This window comes from Trichechus manatus, unplaced genomic scaffold (genome assembly GCF_000243295.1).
Source record: "Trichechus manatus latirostris isolate Lorelei unplaced genomic scaffold, TriManLat1.0 scaffold00151, whole genome shotgun sequence".
NCBI lineage: Eukaryota > Metazoa > Chordata > Mammalia > Sirenia > Trichechidae > Trichechus > Trichechus manatus.
Genome location: NW_004444087.1, coordinates 3782019 through 3797869, shown reverse-complemented (window position 1 = coordinate 3797869; position 15851 = coordinate 3782019). Strand labels below are relative to the sequence as shown.

Here is a 15851-nt window from a genome sequence, read left to right as displayed (position 1 = left end):
CAAAGGCTGATTTTTTGGAAGAAGATTGCCAGGCCTTTCTTCCAAGGCACCTCCAGGTGGACTCAAACTGCCAACCTTTCCGTTAGTAGTCAAGTGCTTAACCATTTGCGCCACCCAAGGATGCCTCCCCTCTTGCTACAGATGGGGAAACTGGAGCCTGAACCCCCATCTATGTGTGTTTCAGGCCCCCAGCATGCCATGAGGCCTGAGGTCCTTGTCTAGGTGGTAGCAGGGTGGTTGATTGTGCTGTGGGAAGCATGTGGCTGGATGTCAGTGTCTCCCTGCTGGAGTCTCAGAGCCAGGCTGAGTCTCGGGGCCCTGCTGAGGGCAGGGACAGAGCCAGACTAGGACTCTGCATCCCTGCAGTTGGGGTTGTGCCCACTGCCCCATTGGTGACATCTGTCTCTGCTTCCACCCAGGACAGCAGGGGTCTGGAGGTGAGGGATGCTTCTCCACCCAGCTCTTCAGCCTCGCTGGGTCCTGAGATGGGAGCCACCCATGGCCAGGTGGGCAGCCTTGTCCGATGCACCAGGCTCTGGGCCCCCTAAGAGGAGGGTGGTCTCCTGAGTGTGCCCACTCTCCCTGAGCTCTGAGGGCTTGTGTCTGGCTCTGCTGCAGGTCGGAGGGGCGGGGTGACCTCTCCTTCCTCATGCTGGTGCCCATGAAGGTGTGGGGGTGAAGGAGGTGGTCCCTGCTGCCGGCATAGAGCCTAGGTGTCTCTGGCCCCTCCCCTGGCCATCACTGGGGCTGTGGACAGCCCCGCCTTGCCTGGTCCTGAGCTCAGGATACACCAGGTGTGGTCTGTGACAAGCACGAGGCCCAGGGTGTGGCACTGCTCTGCTGGCCTTGCTCCCCGTTGTGAGCCTGAGCCGGAAGAGTGGACAGGTACAGCTGTGCCAGGCCAGGCACAATGGACAAAGGGTGTTGGACCTGGGGAACACAGGACTCAGCACTCAGGCCCCCAGGGAGGGCAGGTTGAGGCTGACCCTGCCCGGCCTCCCGTGGGACTACTGGCTGAGTGAAGCCTCTGTCCTGGTGGCTGATGCTTCAGCCCTCACCTACTCAGGAGGGGCGGCAGGGCTGACTGGGTGACTTCTCAAAGCCATCGCAGGCTGGCCCCGCTCGACCACCCTGGGCCCCTCCCGCCAGGACCTGGGGCCAGGCCCCTCCCACGGGGCCTCTGATCTGTGTTGACTGTAGCCCAGATGACCATGGCCAACTCCTGGCAGCTCCCAGCAATCAGCAGGTGCCAACAGAGCTCCCCGTGGGGCAGACCAGCTGGGGAGGGAAAGAGTTGACCCAGCCAGTTCCACCCAATGCCCTGGCCCCTGGCCGTGGCCCTGCCTTTCTGCCCCTGAACTGCCCGTGGCTCCTAAGCCTCTGTCCAGGCTGGCTCCCGCCACAGCCAGACCCCCATCTCAGGCCGGCAGTCACCTGCCTCTGGCAGCTCAGGCTCTCCCGAGGGGCCACTCTGGCCCGGCAGTCCTCTGTGGCTATGCTCTTCTGGAGCCTCCAGCCCTTCTCTTGTTCTCCCCGGTGCCCCCGGGGCTCCAAAGGCACTCTGCTAGGGGGCCCAGTTCGGAGTCATAGGCTGGGCTCTTTCTGCGGAGCAGCCCCACCCAAGGACCCCCAGGGCAGCAGACCAGGGTGGGGGTGGGGAGAGCCTGGCAGGGCACAGACGGTACAGGTGCACCGACACCCCCAACTGCCCGGGGCTGGCCCTTGATGTTCTCTTGGTGTTCCCAGGGCGCTCACCTGCTTGGACCCTCACCTGCCAGTCCCAGGGTGTTCGCAAATGGCATTTTTGACTGAGTTTTTTTGCAGTAGCCATTAATTCACCTGACATCCACCATATACGCGGGGATAGGCAGGAACTCACTGTCGGCCGAGGCCCCGCGGTCTGGGCTGCTGGAAGGTACTGTGTGAGTTGGGGAGCAGATGAGGAGGAGCAGCAGCTGGGCTGTGGGGACGATGCTGCAGGGCCACAAGAAGCCTGGGTGACGGGGCCTGGCCACCCCCTTCCTCTGAGCCTGAAGGTCCTTCCAGCTCAAGTTCCTAACCCTCCCCACTGGGTCATGCCCTCGACCACTGACCGTGCTGGGACTCTGCCTGCCCTGCACGCCTGGCAGGAGGGGACCTTTCAAAAGCAAATCGCTGGGCCCTTCTTCCAAGGCACCTCTGGGTGTGTTTAAACTGTCAACCTTTCAGCTAGTAGTAACGCGCTTAACTGTTTGCAACACCCAGGAAACCAGAGCCCACTTTTGAGGGGCCAAAGACTGTCTTCAAGCGAGGTCTGAGAAGTGGGGGAGCCCCTCTTGCCTTGCCTGCCCGGGTGGGGTCGGGCGAGTGGCCCAGATGGGCACTTCCTACAGCAGCAGATGGAGGGGAAAGCAACCCACCCCCCATGCCTGGCCTCTGTCTGCACCCACAGGTTCCCAGGGAGCCCGGCTCTGCCATCTGTCCCCGGCCAGACTCATGCCAGCTCTGCAGCCTGGATGCCTGTCCTTGGGTCTCTTGCCACGTCCCCTCTCCGGAGCTCCCAGCCCTGTCCCGGCCTCCTCCCCTGACCTGCAGTCCCTGTGAGCTCCTTGGCCTGGATGAGCAGGGGAGCGCTGCCTCCTGGTGGCCACGCCAGATAGGGCACCATGCTAGCCAGCGTTGGGCTGAGAATTGGGCAGGCAGGGCTCTGGGCCAGACAAGCCGGGCTAGACTGTGGCTCTGGCCACTAACTACGCCCAGGGCCTTGGGAAGACTCCATATCTCTTGAAGCCTCCGTTTCCCTGGATCCCATGTACCCACGTTAGGCAGTGGAAGCTTTAGCTCCCTGTCCCTGTCACCTGCTCCTCTGTCCCAAGGTGGCCACAGCTGCAGCAGCACAGCAGGGCCAGCCCAGGCCAGGGCTCAGGACTCCAGCTGTGTCCATGCTTCTGGGTCCGGGCATACAGCAGACTTCCCCGGGCTCCTGGCTGACCCAGCTCTACCTGCGCCCACCGCCTGACCCCAGCATGACCCCTGACCCGAGCTTGGCCCCAGGCCTCGGACCCTGGAGACGGCATTTCGAAGCCATTGATCTTCCTCCTGTGGGCTCCCTATCATCTTCTCTGTCCTACCCATGACCAGCCCATGTCTCCCTCCTTCCGGAAAGCTCTGTTGCCACAGTTCTAGGAGGGAAGCTGTGTCTGCCCAGGACCTGTCCATACTTGCCCATCAACCCTGAGAAACCGGCTGGCTCTGGGTGTGTGCCCTGGGAATGGGTGGGCACCCTTCCCCTGGGGCTGGGGCATGGTGCTGCCTTGGACTGGATTCACCACCATGCCGGCTCGAGACCCTTTCTTGTTACAGGGATCCCGTCCTGGGTCTGGAGGGGCTTTAGGGGCAGAGTTGGGGTGCTTCTCAGAGTTTCAAGAGTGGGGAGCTCCATCCAGGAGCCCCCACCTGGACACCACACACCTGGTGTGCATGCGCCCACATACCCATGCACACACACACCCTGCGCACAGCTCACCTCTCTCCTGGCTCTCTCGCTGTTGGCCAGGCCCCGTGGGGGATCTGCTTCAGGCCTCCAGGTCTGAGAGGGGTGGTGGGGATATCTGCCCACAGCGCAGCTTCCAGCCCCCGTGAACCCCTCCTCATGGCAGCTGCAGCATCCTGGGTCGGTCCCCAGTACCACCGCTCCTGCCGTAGCCCCGGCCTCTCCCCAGGGCCCTCCTCCCCGCCTGCCCAGCCTACCCTAGGCCTGGCCCTACCTGCCCTACCTGTCTGGTCCACCTTGCCTGGTACAGCATTCTCTTGGCCGCGCCCTTCACAGTCCTCCCATTCTGGCTCTGGGACTACCTGTGGCCACCCACCTGTATGGGGGGAGGGAGCCGGCCATTGTGGCCAGCTCCCAAGGCCCTTACAAGGATGGTAGGGGACAATCCGCCACATGCCACGGGCGGCCATCCTTCCCCACCTGCTCCCTCGGTCCATGCTTCTCCACTTGACCCTCTCTGGGCCTGTCTTCGCATTGCGGAGTCTGAGGGAGTCCTGGGACCAGCACTGCCTCAGGGCCAGTCACAGCGCCTCCCAACCGTCAGCAGGACCCCTGGAGAATGATCCAGTGCCCTGTGGGGGAGGGGTGGCTCCACTATACAGATGAGGAAACTGACGCTGGAGGCCCAGGCACCAGGCTGGTAGGTGGGGATTCAGGCTTGCACCATGCTGCCCTGGGCCTCGGTCTTCCCATCTGAAATGGACCCAAGCGTCCTCACCCCGTGGGCGGTGGTGGGGATTAAAGGAGCCACGCCGGCAGCGTCTGGCACACGGTAGGTGCATATCCTGTGTCCTAGCCGGGGTTCCCTGTGAGACTCTGCTTTATGGCTAGGGTTTCTGGGGTTCTCTTCCTTGGAGGCTTTCCCTCTCCCCTCCCCTTCTTCCCCAATTTCTCTTTCTTTCTTCCTTTCAATCTCTCTGCCCCCCTCTCTGTCACTTGGTCTCTCTGTCTCTCTTTTTCCCTCCCTCCTTCCCTCCTTTTCCGAGGTGCCTCTGGGTGGGTTCGAACCGCCAACCTTTTGAAAGAATGCCTCCAAAAGATCACAGTCATTGAAAATCTTATTGAGCACAGTTCTATTCTGCACACATGGGCTCGCCAGGAGTTGGAATTGACTCAAAGACTTAAACACCTGTCCTGTCTGCCCCAGCCTCCACCCAGAGCATTCTGGGGACCCACTAGAGCACAAAGTCCTCATCAAAATGGCCCCATATTTGGGCCTATTTCTGCAAACTTCTCTGGCATCTCTAGTGCCTTTGATTGTTCCGCGCCTTCCTGGAATTTAGGAATCCTCCTTCCCACTTGAGCCATCCTTCACTCAACACGAGGCGGGGTTTGTCCTGTTTCATGGTTTGAATCATGAACTCATGATGACGGGGCCTCTGATTCTGTCCCCACCGACCCACCACCCTCCCACTCACTCATCCATGGCCCCTCCTGACATCCAGCTTCACTCCGGGGCACAGAATAGCCAGACCCCGCTGAGCACGGGCGACCGTGAGCTGTCTTACCCCATGGGGCATTTCTCAGTACTGGCTCAGGTGGACACAGGGCTCCATCGGACCCCCGAGGCTGCTCAGGATGGTCCCCGAGAACAGTCACCCTCCTGGTTTCTCCGTACCTGCCAGGGGCCCACTTGCCTTGGGCTCTGACCTGACATCCAGGTCCAACGAGAAGAGGAGGGAGGGGACTCTGCTGCAGCTTGGCAGAAAACATTATTTTTGTTAGCTGCCCTCGAGTCAGCTCCAACTCATTTAACGACCCCACGTACAAAAGAACGAAACCCTGCCTGGTCCTGTGCCTTCTGCACAATTGTAGGTATGCTGGAGTCCATTGCTGCAGCCACTGTGCATTTTGAGTGCCTTCCAACCTGGGTGGCACAAATGGTGTATGCTCAGCTACTAACCTGAAGGTTGTCAGTTCTAACCTACCCATCAGTGCTGCAGAAGAAAGGCCTGGCGATCTGCTTCCTTAAAGATGACAGCCAAAAAACCCCTATGGGGCAGTTCTATTCTGTAACACATGGGATTACCATGAATAGGCATCAACTTGACAGTAATGGGTTTGGTTTTTCCAATCTAGGGGACCACCTTTCAGCACTGTATTGGACAATGTTCTGTTGTGATCCATAGGGTTTTCATTAGCTACTTTCTGGAAGTAGATTGCCAGGCCTTTCTTCCTCGTTTTAGTCTGGAAGCTCTGTTAAAAACTGCCCACCATGGGTGACCCTGCTGGTATTTGAAATCGCGGTAGCGTAACTTCCAGCATTATAGAGACACACAAGGCACCAGAGTAGGCCAAACTGACAGACAGGTGCTGGCAGCTGAAATGTGGGGCACAGATCACCTACGCCCTGAAAAACTGAACTCCACCACATCGGCGGAGGGTGAATTAGCCCACTGAGTACCATTTATGTCCAGCCGTAAATCGAGGGAGCTGTGATTATAGTTTGATCACAGGGCAGGCCCCATAGGTGGCCTTGCTATCTCTAGAAGGAACGATTTCCACTGAACAAAAATGACAGCTTCACAGATCTCTATTGGAGTGTGCCTCTCTCCTCCTGAATTATAGCAGCTGGAGTGGAGCACCGAGGACAGCAGAGGGCCCAGCGCCTTCCTTGTCAGCCCGTGTCCTGATTTATAGGGACAAGGCCCTAGTAAATGACGGAAGAGCTTTGTCTCAGTCTGTATTTTTTAATAGCTACCAGACAGCTTTGGGCAGCAGCTGTGAATAAGTGACTTAGAGAGGCACTGGGGCCTTGGTTTTAAATAGATGTCTTTAGGCAGGTGGCCGTGGGGCCAGGCAGATGACACAGGCCTTGCCGGGTCCAAAGCCCGGGCTGCCACTCATCACTTGAGGGACTCTGAGCTGCTCACCTGGCCCTTCTGAGCCTCAATGTTTTCATTACCTGCTTGTTAAGGGTTAAGCTAGACGGCGCAGTCACTGCCGCTGCGCCGGGCTCTAAGGAGGCACCGAAACAGAGGTCACGGGGTCAGAGCGAGGTCACGGGGTCAGAGCCAGATGGAAAGCTGCGGTAGAGCTGTCTTTGGCGTGGCCTTTGTTTCCTAGGGCTGCTGTAACAGAAAAACCACAAGCTGGTGGCTTTAAAGAGCAGAAGTTTACTTTCTCACAGTTCAGGTGGCTACAAGTCCAAATTCAGGGCACTGGCTCTGAGTGAAGGCTCTCTGTTGGCTCGGAGGGAAGGTCCTATTTTAGCTTCTGTAGCCCCACGTTCCTCCAGGCGGTGTCTGTTTTCCCACCATTTGTGTTTCCCTCTCTGTGGCTGTGCTGCTCCTCACAACTCAGCAATGATTAGGGTTAGGACACACCCTACACCGACAGGACCTCATTAACATAACAAGCAAAACCCTATTCCGAAACGGGATCACATCCACGTGTACAGCTGTACAGCAGTCAAGATTCCAACGTATCTTTTCTGGGGACACACTCAGTCCACGATGGGCATTGAGGGTGAGGATCGTCAGTTCCTTCAAGCCGAGGCGCAGCTTCAAGAAACCAGGGCCCGTGAGTGAGAATCAACACGCGGCCAATGGCTGGGTTCGAATCCAGCTGTGCAACCGTCCTGCGCTTCGGTTTCCTCAACTGGGAGCGCAGGTAAGGAGCGCTTGAGGATGAGGGGCTGCACGCAGGGCCTGGTCACAGCCAGCCCTCTGTGGTAGGAGTGAGACAGGGCTAGAGCCACAGAGCCATTTTTCTTAGTCGCAAGACCGCCCCTCACCCAGCCCATTGCCTAGAGTTCTTTCTTCTCCTCCTCAGAATCTCCTTAAAGAGAAACAGACATCGGCTAACCAGAATCGGCTGAAACAGGTCCTGCCCTCCATCCTGGCGTTCCAGGTGACCTTTAGCTCATTAACTGCTTCCTGCATGGTAAATTCTCCGCCCCTGGGTGGAGAGCTGACATGCCAATAAACAAAAATGACTAAGTTCCTCCTGCGCAGGGAATTGAACCTGGGCCTTAGAAAATGCTTACTCATTGTAAAATGCTCTGTGCCTGCGTGCGTGCCTTTTTGTATTCTGAAACTGATCCTGCCTATATAAACCAGCCTCAACAAGCTGCCTGGGAGGCACTCTTGGATGGCACGCAGCCCCGTCTGTCTCCTTGCTTGGCCAACCAATAAAGCTGCCTTTCATTCTCCCAACTCGATCTCTGCCTTTTTGGCCCTGATGGAGTTACACCAAGCAGAACCTGGAGTTTTGGCAACAGGAGCTCTTGCCATTGTTAGGTACAGGGACCACAGGAAACAAAAAAAAAAGATGCCAATTGGGATTCGGACTCAGATTCTAATGCAACCCTTGCCTCAATTTCCCCGCTTGTTAAATGAGGGAAGTCATGGCTTCATGGGGAAAAAAACAAGCGAAAAAAAACATTGTCTTAAGTGGCTTAGGGCTGCTATAACAAAAACAGCACAAAGTGGGTGGCTTTAAAGAACAGGAATTTACTGTCTCACAGTTATAGAGGCTGGGAGTCTGAATTCAGGGTGTCGACTCTAGGGAAGGGTCCCTCCTTGTCTCTTCCAGCTTCTGGCAGCTCCAGGTACTCCTCGACTTGTAGATGGATCCTCATGTGGCATCTTCCCGTGTGTGTGACTCTCCAAGGCTGTTTTCCTTTTTTATAAGACACCATTCAAGGGATTAGGTTTAGGACCCACCCTGTTCAGCATGACTCATTAATATAACAAAAGGGAAACTCTATTCCCAGACAAGGTCCCATTCACAGTACAGGGGTTAGGACTTTCACATATCTTTCTGGAGGAGACCACTCAACCCACAACAAGCATCCACCTTTTAGATGACAAGGTAGATAGTGATTGATACTGAACAAAGAGGTCTTTGCCTGTGTGCCCGCTCTAAACATTAACCTCCGCATGCTGCATCTTGCACCTTGGCTTAAGCCTTCCAGTGGTCACCCAGGCTCTGGCTCAAGCTTTGGGTGGCCTTTAAGGGGCTCCTTTACCTGCATCTAAAGAAATAAATGCATCTCAGTTCCCTGGAAGAGGGCTATTATGGACTGAATTGTGCCCAACAAAAATGTGTCAACCCTGAGGGAACGAATTGCTGGACTGAGGGCTGTGGGGACCATGGTCTCAGGGAACATCTAGCTCAATTGGCATAACATAGTTTATAAAGAAAATGTTCTAGAATTTACTTTGATGAGTAGCATCTGGGGTCTTAAAAGCCTGTGAGCAGCCATCTAAGATACTCCACTGGTCTCACCCCTTCAGGAGCAAGGGACAAAGAAAAAAACAAGATACAAGGAAAAGATTAGTCCAAAGGACTAACAGACCACTACTACCATGGCCTCCAACAGAACATGTCTAGTACAACAATATGGTACCTGGCTACCACCACTGATTGCTTCGACAGGGATCACAATAAAGGGTCCTGGACAGAGCTGGAGAAAAATGTAGAACAAAATTCTAACTCACAAAAAAAGACCAGATTTACTGGCTTGACAGAGACTAGAGAAACCCGGAGAGTATGGCCCCCAGATACCGTTTTAGCTCAGTAATGAAGTCACTCCTGAGGTTCACCCTTCAGCCAAAGATTATACAGGCCCATAAAACAAAACAAAACTACAGGGGCACAAAAGCCCAGGGGCAAGGACCAGAAGGCAGGAGGGGACAGGAAAGCTGGTAACAGGGAACCCAAAGACGAGAAGGGAGAGTGTCGACATGTTGTGGGGTTGTAAACAAATGTCATAAAACAAGGTGTACTAACTGTTTAATGAGAAGCTAGTTTGTCCTGTAAACCTTCATCTAAAGTACAATTAAAAGAAAAGTGTGCCAACTTGGCTAGACCATGATTCCCAGTATTGTGTGATTGTCTACCATTTTGTCATCTGATGTGATTTTCCTCTGTGTTGTGAATTCTACCTCTATGATGTAAATGAGGCAGGATTAGAGGCAGTTATGTTAATGAGGCAGGACTCAATCTACAAGATTAGGTTGTGTCGTGAGTCAATCTCTTCTGAGATATAAAAGAGAGAAGCGAGCACAGAAACATGGGGACCTCATGCTACCAAGAATGAAGAACCAGTAGGGGAACGTGTCCTTTGGACCCGAGGTTCCTGCGCTGAGAAGCTCTTAGACCAGGGGAAAATTGATGACAAGGATCTTCCCCCAGAGTTAACAGAGAGAAAACCTTCCCCTGGAGCTGGTACTCTGAACTCAGACTTCTAGCCTCCTAGACTGTGAGAGAATAAACTTGTTTGTTAAAGCCATCCACTTGTGGTATTTCTGTTACAGCAACACTAAATAACTAAGACAAGGGCTTACTCCCTATTTTGGAGATCCTATCTGGTTTCTGCTTCAAGAACTTGTCCCCTAACTCCACTCAAAGTGCCTCTACTTTCTCATGAAAGAGACCATTTAGAGAGTCACACTGTACAAAGATGTCACCCCTGGTTTTAGGACTCCTAACTCGTGTGGAAAATCTGCTGTGGTTGCAGGGGGTAAGGGACACTCCAGGTGGGCCCCAGGTGGCCACCTGTCAGAGGCATGGGCACCCACAGTCAGACCTAAGACAACTTCTCACCCTGAGCACTGGCCAACGAGCCCCACACGCCTACTGGGAACATTTCTCAAGGGCAAATCTGACCTGACTTAAAACCCTTCAATGACTCCTCATCAAACTCAGGATCAAATCCCAACCTCACCACAGCACAGAAGGCCTCCCTACTGTTCCCCCACCACCATGGGCTTCACTTCCAGCCACTCCCAGATATCGTACAGGCTGACCTTAGCAACTGCCCTCAGGGCCCTGGCTTCTTTGGCACTGTTCCTCTGCCTGGGACGTCCCCTCCCCCACCATGCCAGACTCAGCCCCGGCATCCCCTCCCTACAGAGCCTTCCCTGGGCAGTTAGTGCTGTAGTCCCTGTTATGGACTGAGTGTTCCCCAAAAAGAATGTGGAAGTCCTAATCCCTGTACCTGTGAATATGACCCTGTTTGGCAACAGGAAGTTTCTTTCGTTATATTAATCAAGCCATTCCAGAGTAGAAAAAACGAGTTGCTGGGCAGTGGACTCCAACTCACGGTGACCTCCTGTGTGTCAGAGTAGAACTGTGCTCCACAGGTTTTCAGTGGCTGATTTTTCAGAAGTAGATTGCCAGGGCTTTCTTCCAAAGTGCCTCTGGTGGAACTGAACCTCCGACTTTTTGGTGAACAGGTGGGTCCTAAGCCTAATCACTTCTGAGTTCTAAAAAGAAAAGAATAAACACAGGGACACACAGGGAGAATACCCCAAACGAAGACAGACACACACAGCAGATGAATCTACAAGCCCAGGAACACCAAGGATTACCGGCAGCTACTGGAAATTGAAATAGACAAAGCAGGACCTCCCCCTGGAGCCACATCCTGAATTCAGACTCCCAGCCTCCTGAACAGTGAGGCAATAAATTCCTGTTTTTTTAAAGCCACCCACGTGTGATATTTTTTGTTATGGCAGCAGTAAGAGACTAAGACACCCCCCGTGCCTCTCCCCATGGCTGGCCCCAGGCCAGTGCGGTGATGTGTATCTTTTCCCATCTGGCAAGAATGTGGCTCTGAGGCTGGGGTCTGCATCCCAGCCCCAGCACCGTAACTGGCACACCATTAGAAATGTCTGTCGAGTGAGAGTTAAGTGCTGCCAGCTTCCCAAGCATCCTAGAAGAATTGCAGGAAGAGGAGCAAGACACCACTGTGCGTGCATAAAACTGGCTCCTGGGACTCATCTTGCCCGTGTGAATCCTCGCTCTTGGCCAAACAGGCTTTCTGCCCACCTGAGGTACACGAAACTGAACTTACGCTGTGTGGCTGAGCTATCTCAGTATTGTTAAGAAAGATGGTGAAGTATTTTGAAATACGTATTTATTTTTGATAAAAAGAAAATTTCTTTCCACGACTGACACTGTAGTACATGGAAGGCTGTGAATCACACCTGATAAGTCACCCTTTCGATTCTCAAATATGTACAACAACTCGGACCCCGGTGAGAACCATTCACAAGACACGTTCCACTCCCTTCGCCACCCAAGGGTGATATTAGTAACCAAACAAAGTGGAGCTTGCCTGAGACCTGAGTATTGTTTCTGGCTTCAAGTGTTTCTGGTTATGGCTGGAGATGTCTTCAAACCATTGTGAGGGGGGCTGCGTCTCCCCTTGGTCTTGGTGAGCAGCAGGGGGGCCACCTGGCCGGGCCCTGTGGGCCCCTTCACCACACCTGGCACGTCCGAATCACCTCCCGCAAGGCCTTCACGCCTTCCATGCTCCTGTCCTTCACAGCTACGGCCAGGAGGACTGCTCTGTTCCCAGCTTCTTGAGACACGAACGTCACCAGGTTCTTTGCAAAGACGTGGATGAGAGGCTGGAGGGAAAAGCAGGAAACCACTTTAGCAGCAAGGAGCCAGCTTTTTTTCCTAATGCCTTCAGTAAGTATCCTTCAGGAGCCCAGACAGGCTTCCCACACCTCCATTAAATCACCAAGAGATAAATCTGATGCCACTGTGATTCAGAGTTCAACGAAACACTCAGAACACAACAGTCATAAACAAACTGCTAAGGAGGCATCATTAAGCTCATTTCCTTGGTGCTGTCTTCTGAGTCCCCTGCCTCTTCTGGCTGTTTCTAATCTCCCAAGATTCAGAAGAACAAGTCGGGAGAGGGAATCTTTGTTATATCTCACAGACGATCTTTCCAGAATGGAGCATGAACAGCCACTCACTAATGGTGTGTATCATGACAAGGTCAAACCAGCAGGAGGCACATATTCTAGAATCAATACTTGTACCTGCCTGCTGGGTAAGATTCTAATGGGCTGGCACCATCATTCACCAAGGACAGGTGGGACGCCCCCAGACCCAGGAAGGCCCCGGGAAGTGCCCACTCATGGCCACTGTAGGGTGAGTTAGCCTTCCACGTGCTCCAAGATCTTATTGAGAAATGAAAGCCACAGAAAAGGATCCCCCTCCACCCTGGGCCTTTCCCAGCCCCTTTACCTCATCCGGAAACCTGGTGGCATAGTCGTTAAGTGCTACGGCTGCTAACTAAAAGGTCACCTGTTTGAATCTACCAGGTGCTCCTTGGAAACTCTATGGGGCAGCTCTACTCTGTCCTATAGGGTTGCTATGCGTCGGAATCGACTGGACAGCAACAGGTTTTACCTCATCCTGCCCAAGAAGGACTTTGGTGGTAAGCATGGGCCTGCTGATGTCACTGGCCATTTCGCTGGGCTCCAGGGAGACCAGGGTCCCCATCTTCCCAAACTGGGTCACCACCACCAGGATGTGGCTGCTGAAGGCCGTGCATACCACCTGGGTGGGGATGCCACACAACACTTCTCTCCTCTGTTTTGAGACCACCAATGGTTTGTCTTCCATGGCTGGGCGTCTTCTACGGCAGCTTTAGTTGGTGCTAAAAAGAATAACAACAAAAAGGAGTAAGTCAGCCAAACAGGGCCCGAGATACCTTGGGAATCAGAATCCTAAATATGTATCACTTGGCATTAAAACAGAAACACAAGTGGCTGCCTGCCCATATACACTGTACCTGGAGTCCCTGGGTGGGGAATACAGTTAACATGCTTGACTGCTCAGCTGAATCTAACCGAGGCCAAATCTCTCACCATCTGGATGGGACATCTCTGTGAGTCCACCCAGAGGTACCTCTGAAGAAAAGCCTGGCGAACTATTTCTGAAAAAGTAGCCATTGAAAACTACAGACACACACGGGGCTGCCATGAGTTGGAACCGACTTGATGGTAACTGATTTGGATTTTCTGTTTTAACAACAACACGTATGTATGTTTGTACGTGTATATGATCTTATAAGTATATTAAGTTCCCTGGGTGGTGCAAAACAATTAGCCCACTTGGCTGCTAACCAAAATGTTGGGGGTTCGAGTCCATCCACAGGTGCCCTGGAAGAAAAGCTGGCGATCTATTTCCAAAAGATCAGCCGTTGAGAACGCTAGGGAGCATAGTTGTACTCTGATACACATGGGGTAGCCCAGAGTCAGAGGTGACCTGCCAGTACCTTGTATTTTTTTTGGAATACTGTCGAGAACGCTAGGGAGCACAGTTCTACTCTGATACCCTTGGGGTAGCCAGGAGTCAGAGGTGACCTGACAGTAACTGTTGTTTTTTTTTGAATACTGGAATGGAACTTTCTGGATCAGTTGATCGGTAAGTATATGTACACAGGTCACACAAAGAAAATCTCAAAAAGCTCTTGCATGTTTAGAGGCAGGTGATGAATCTCACTTCCTCCAAGAGCACAGGGTTTCCCGCCCACTTCCACCCTCCCGCTGGTATGTAATTACTTTTATGACTTCCCGCTGATCCCAATGGCACTCATTTAAATCTAACGGGAGGGGGGCTTTCCCTCGTATCCTTGCTACGTGCTTGCAAGCAAAGCACCCCAGGTGCTAAACAGCCGGGGCCAGAACCCCCGCTTTTCTGCTAGTCTGCAGACTGAATTCTCACTTTATCTGCTTCTGGGGACATCATTGGTCCCAAATGGAATTATCGACACCCATATTCAAGGGCGATAAGCAGAGGAATGAAGGGGCAGGCGGAAAGACCCAAGAGCTAGGCACAGAGAGAGAAAGACAAAAAGATGCAGGGCAGGGGGAGACTGGTGTGAAGAACGAGGCGCAGGGATAGGGATCCAGGGCGGGGATCCAGAAATAAGTGATACAGGGATGGGGGTCCAGGGGCGGCGAGAAACGGGGCTGGGGACTCAGACTCGGGGCTGGAAGACCGGGAAGGGGGGTCTCGCGCCGGGCCACGACAAGATGGGGGGCCGCGGGACACCCCCAACCTCCCCAGACCCCTTAACAGCGCCCGCCCCTCCACCCGCGGCTCTACCCACGCTCACCCGCGCCCGCTCCGCGCCCGGAAGTGGCTCAGCGTGCGAGACGCGGGCCCGCCCCTGCGTGCTGCGGCCCCGCCCACTCACCGGCCCCGCCCCAGGCCCGCTCTCAGCCCCCGCCACCAGGCCCATTCGCTGGCCAGTCCATCCCATCCCATCGCCTCCGCCGGAAGTGCGGATGTGGCTTCCGGTCCCCGGGTCGTGGGCAGTCGGTGCTAGTCAGCGGTGTGGGTTTCTTTCTCTTTTGAAGTTCTCGGCTGGGCGCCTTGGAACAGGGTCTCGGGGCATCAGGGAAGGGCTCCGCGGGCCCCAAGTCACGGGCCTCGGCCCCTTAGCCCGTGGCCGTCAGTGAAGGAGTCTTCGGTTTCTCAAAAGGGCATACTCAGGCTCCAGCCGATGGGGCACTGCCCCGCTCTGGTCTCGAGACCCTCGGAAGTCGGATCGCGGGGCCCTCGGCCGGGTGCTCAGGCCCTTTGGGAAGGCTTTTCCACGACCTTCCTGATAGCCCAGAGGGCCCTCTGCCCCGCAGTAACAAAGACCCTTTTAGTTTTTCCAGATCGTGCCGGGGTCCTCTGCCTCAAAAGCCCATTTGGGGTATCCTTCTACGTCCATCGCGGTGGAAATAATAATAATAACTGATGATTATTTGGCACTGTTACGTGCCGGGCAATGTTCTAAGTGCGCTATGTATATTAATTCATCTAATCTTAACAACCGCATTAAGTAGCAGATGGCTGTTAACCAAATGATTGGACTTTCGAGTCCACTCAGAGGCACTTCAGAAGGAAGGCCTGGCGGTCTACTTCCCCAGAAATCAGCCCTTGAAAACCCTATGGAGCACAGTTCTACTCTGACACATGGGGGTGCCATGAGTCGGAATCCACTATATTGGTACTATTAATCCCCTTTTTACAGCCAGGAGGTTCAAGTTCAGAGAGAGCTTGCCCAAGGCTCTGATAAGGTGTGGCCCTGGGCTTCAAACCCTTACCCTTAGTTACTGCTCCTGATGTGAGTGGCCAGGTGAAGGTAGAGTGAGTGGAGGGACCAGTGCTACCCCTTTAGCAGGATGATTTCTGGTGCCTCCCAAGGATCCCTGAAAGCAACACCCCCCCCACACCTCCAACTGCTTATCATGTTTCTCCAAGCTGGAGGTTTTATTGGCAGAGTAAGGCAGATGTTGAGAGGAATCTGAGCCTTGGGACCCTTAGGGGATTAACACTCCTTCAGAACACCGTGTTCAGAAGCCTTTCTGTCCCTTTCCTGACAGCTCTGTCATGGCTGTATTTGCCCCCCCCCCCCCATCAAAGTCTGTCTACTCCATACAATTCCTTAGGGAGCTGTGGCATTCCTAATGCCTTTATGACCTTGCTTCACGATTTAATGTCCTTGTCCAATGCAAGTCAAGTCAAATGAAGCATGCTCTTTTCAGAAATGATTTCTGGTGGCCTAAAA

General features: G+C 54.0%; 1 protein-coding gene across 1 annotated transcript; it reads right to left on the bottom strand.

Annotated features, from left to right (window-relative positions):
- Positions 1-11294: 11294 nt before the first annotated feature.
- PSMG3 (proteasome assembly chaperone 3) lies at positions 11295-14434 on the bottom strand. Its single transcript, XM_004385927.2, has 3 exons — positions 14406-14434; positions 12692-12941; positions 11295-11895 (listed from the first exon to the last, which is right to left on the bottom strand). The coding sequence occupies exons 2-3, from the start codon at positions 12905-12907 to the stop codon at positions 11743-11745; spliced, it is 369 nt and encodes a 122-aa protein (XP_004385984.1). The 5' UTR covers positions 12908-12941; positions 14406-14434; the 3' UTR covers positions 11295-11742.
- Positions 14435-15851: the final 1417 nt, after the last annotated feature.

Excerpts from the sequence above, each read along its gene's own strand:
- PSMG3 (XM_004385927.2), bottom strand. The coding sequence starts at position 12,907 with ATGGAAGACAAACCATTGGTGGTCTCAAAACAGAGGAGAGAAGTGTTG. Across the intron at positions 11,896-12,691 it reads TCCTTCTTGGGCAGGATGAG|CCTCTCATCCACGTCTTTGC; the intron begins GTAAAACCTGTT and ends TTTTCCCTCCAG.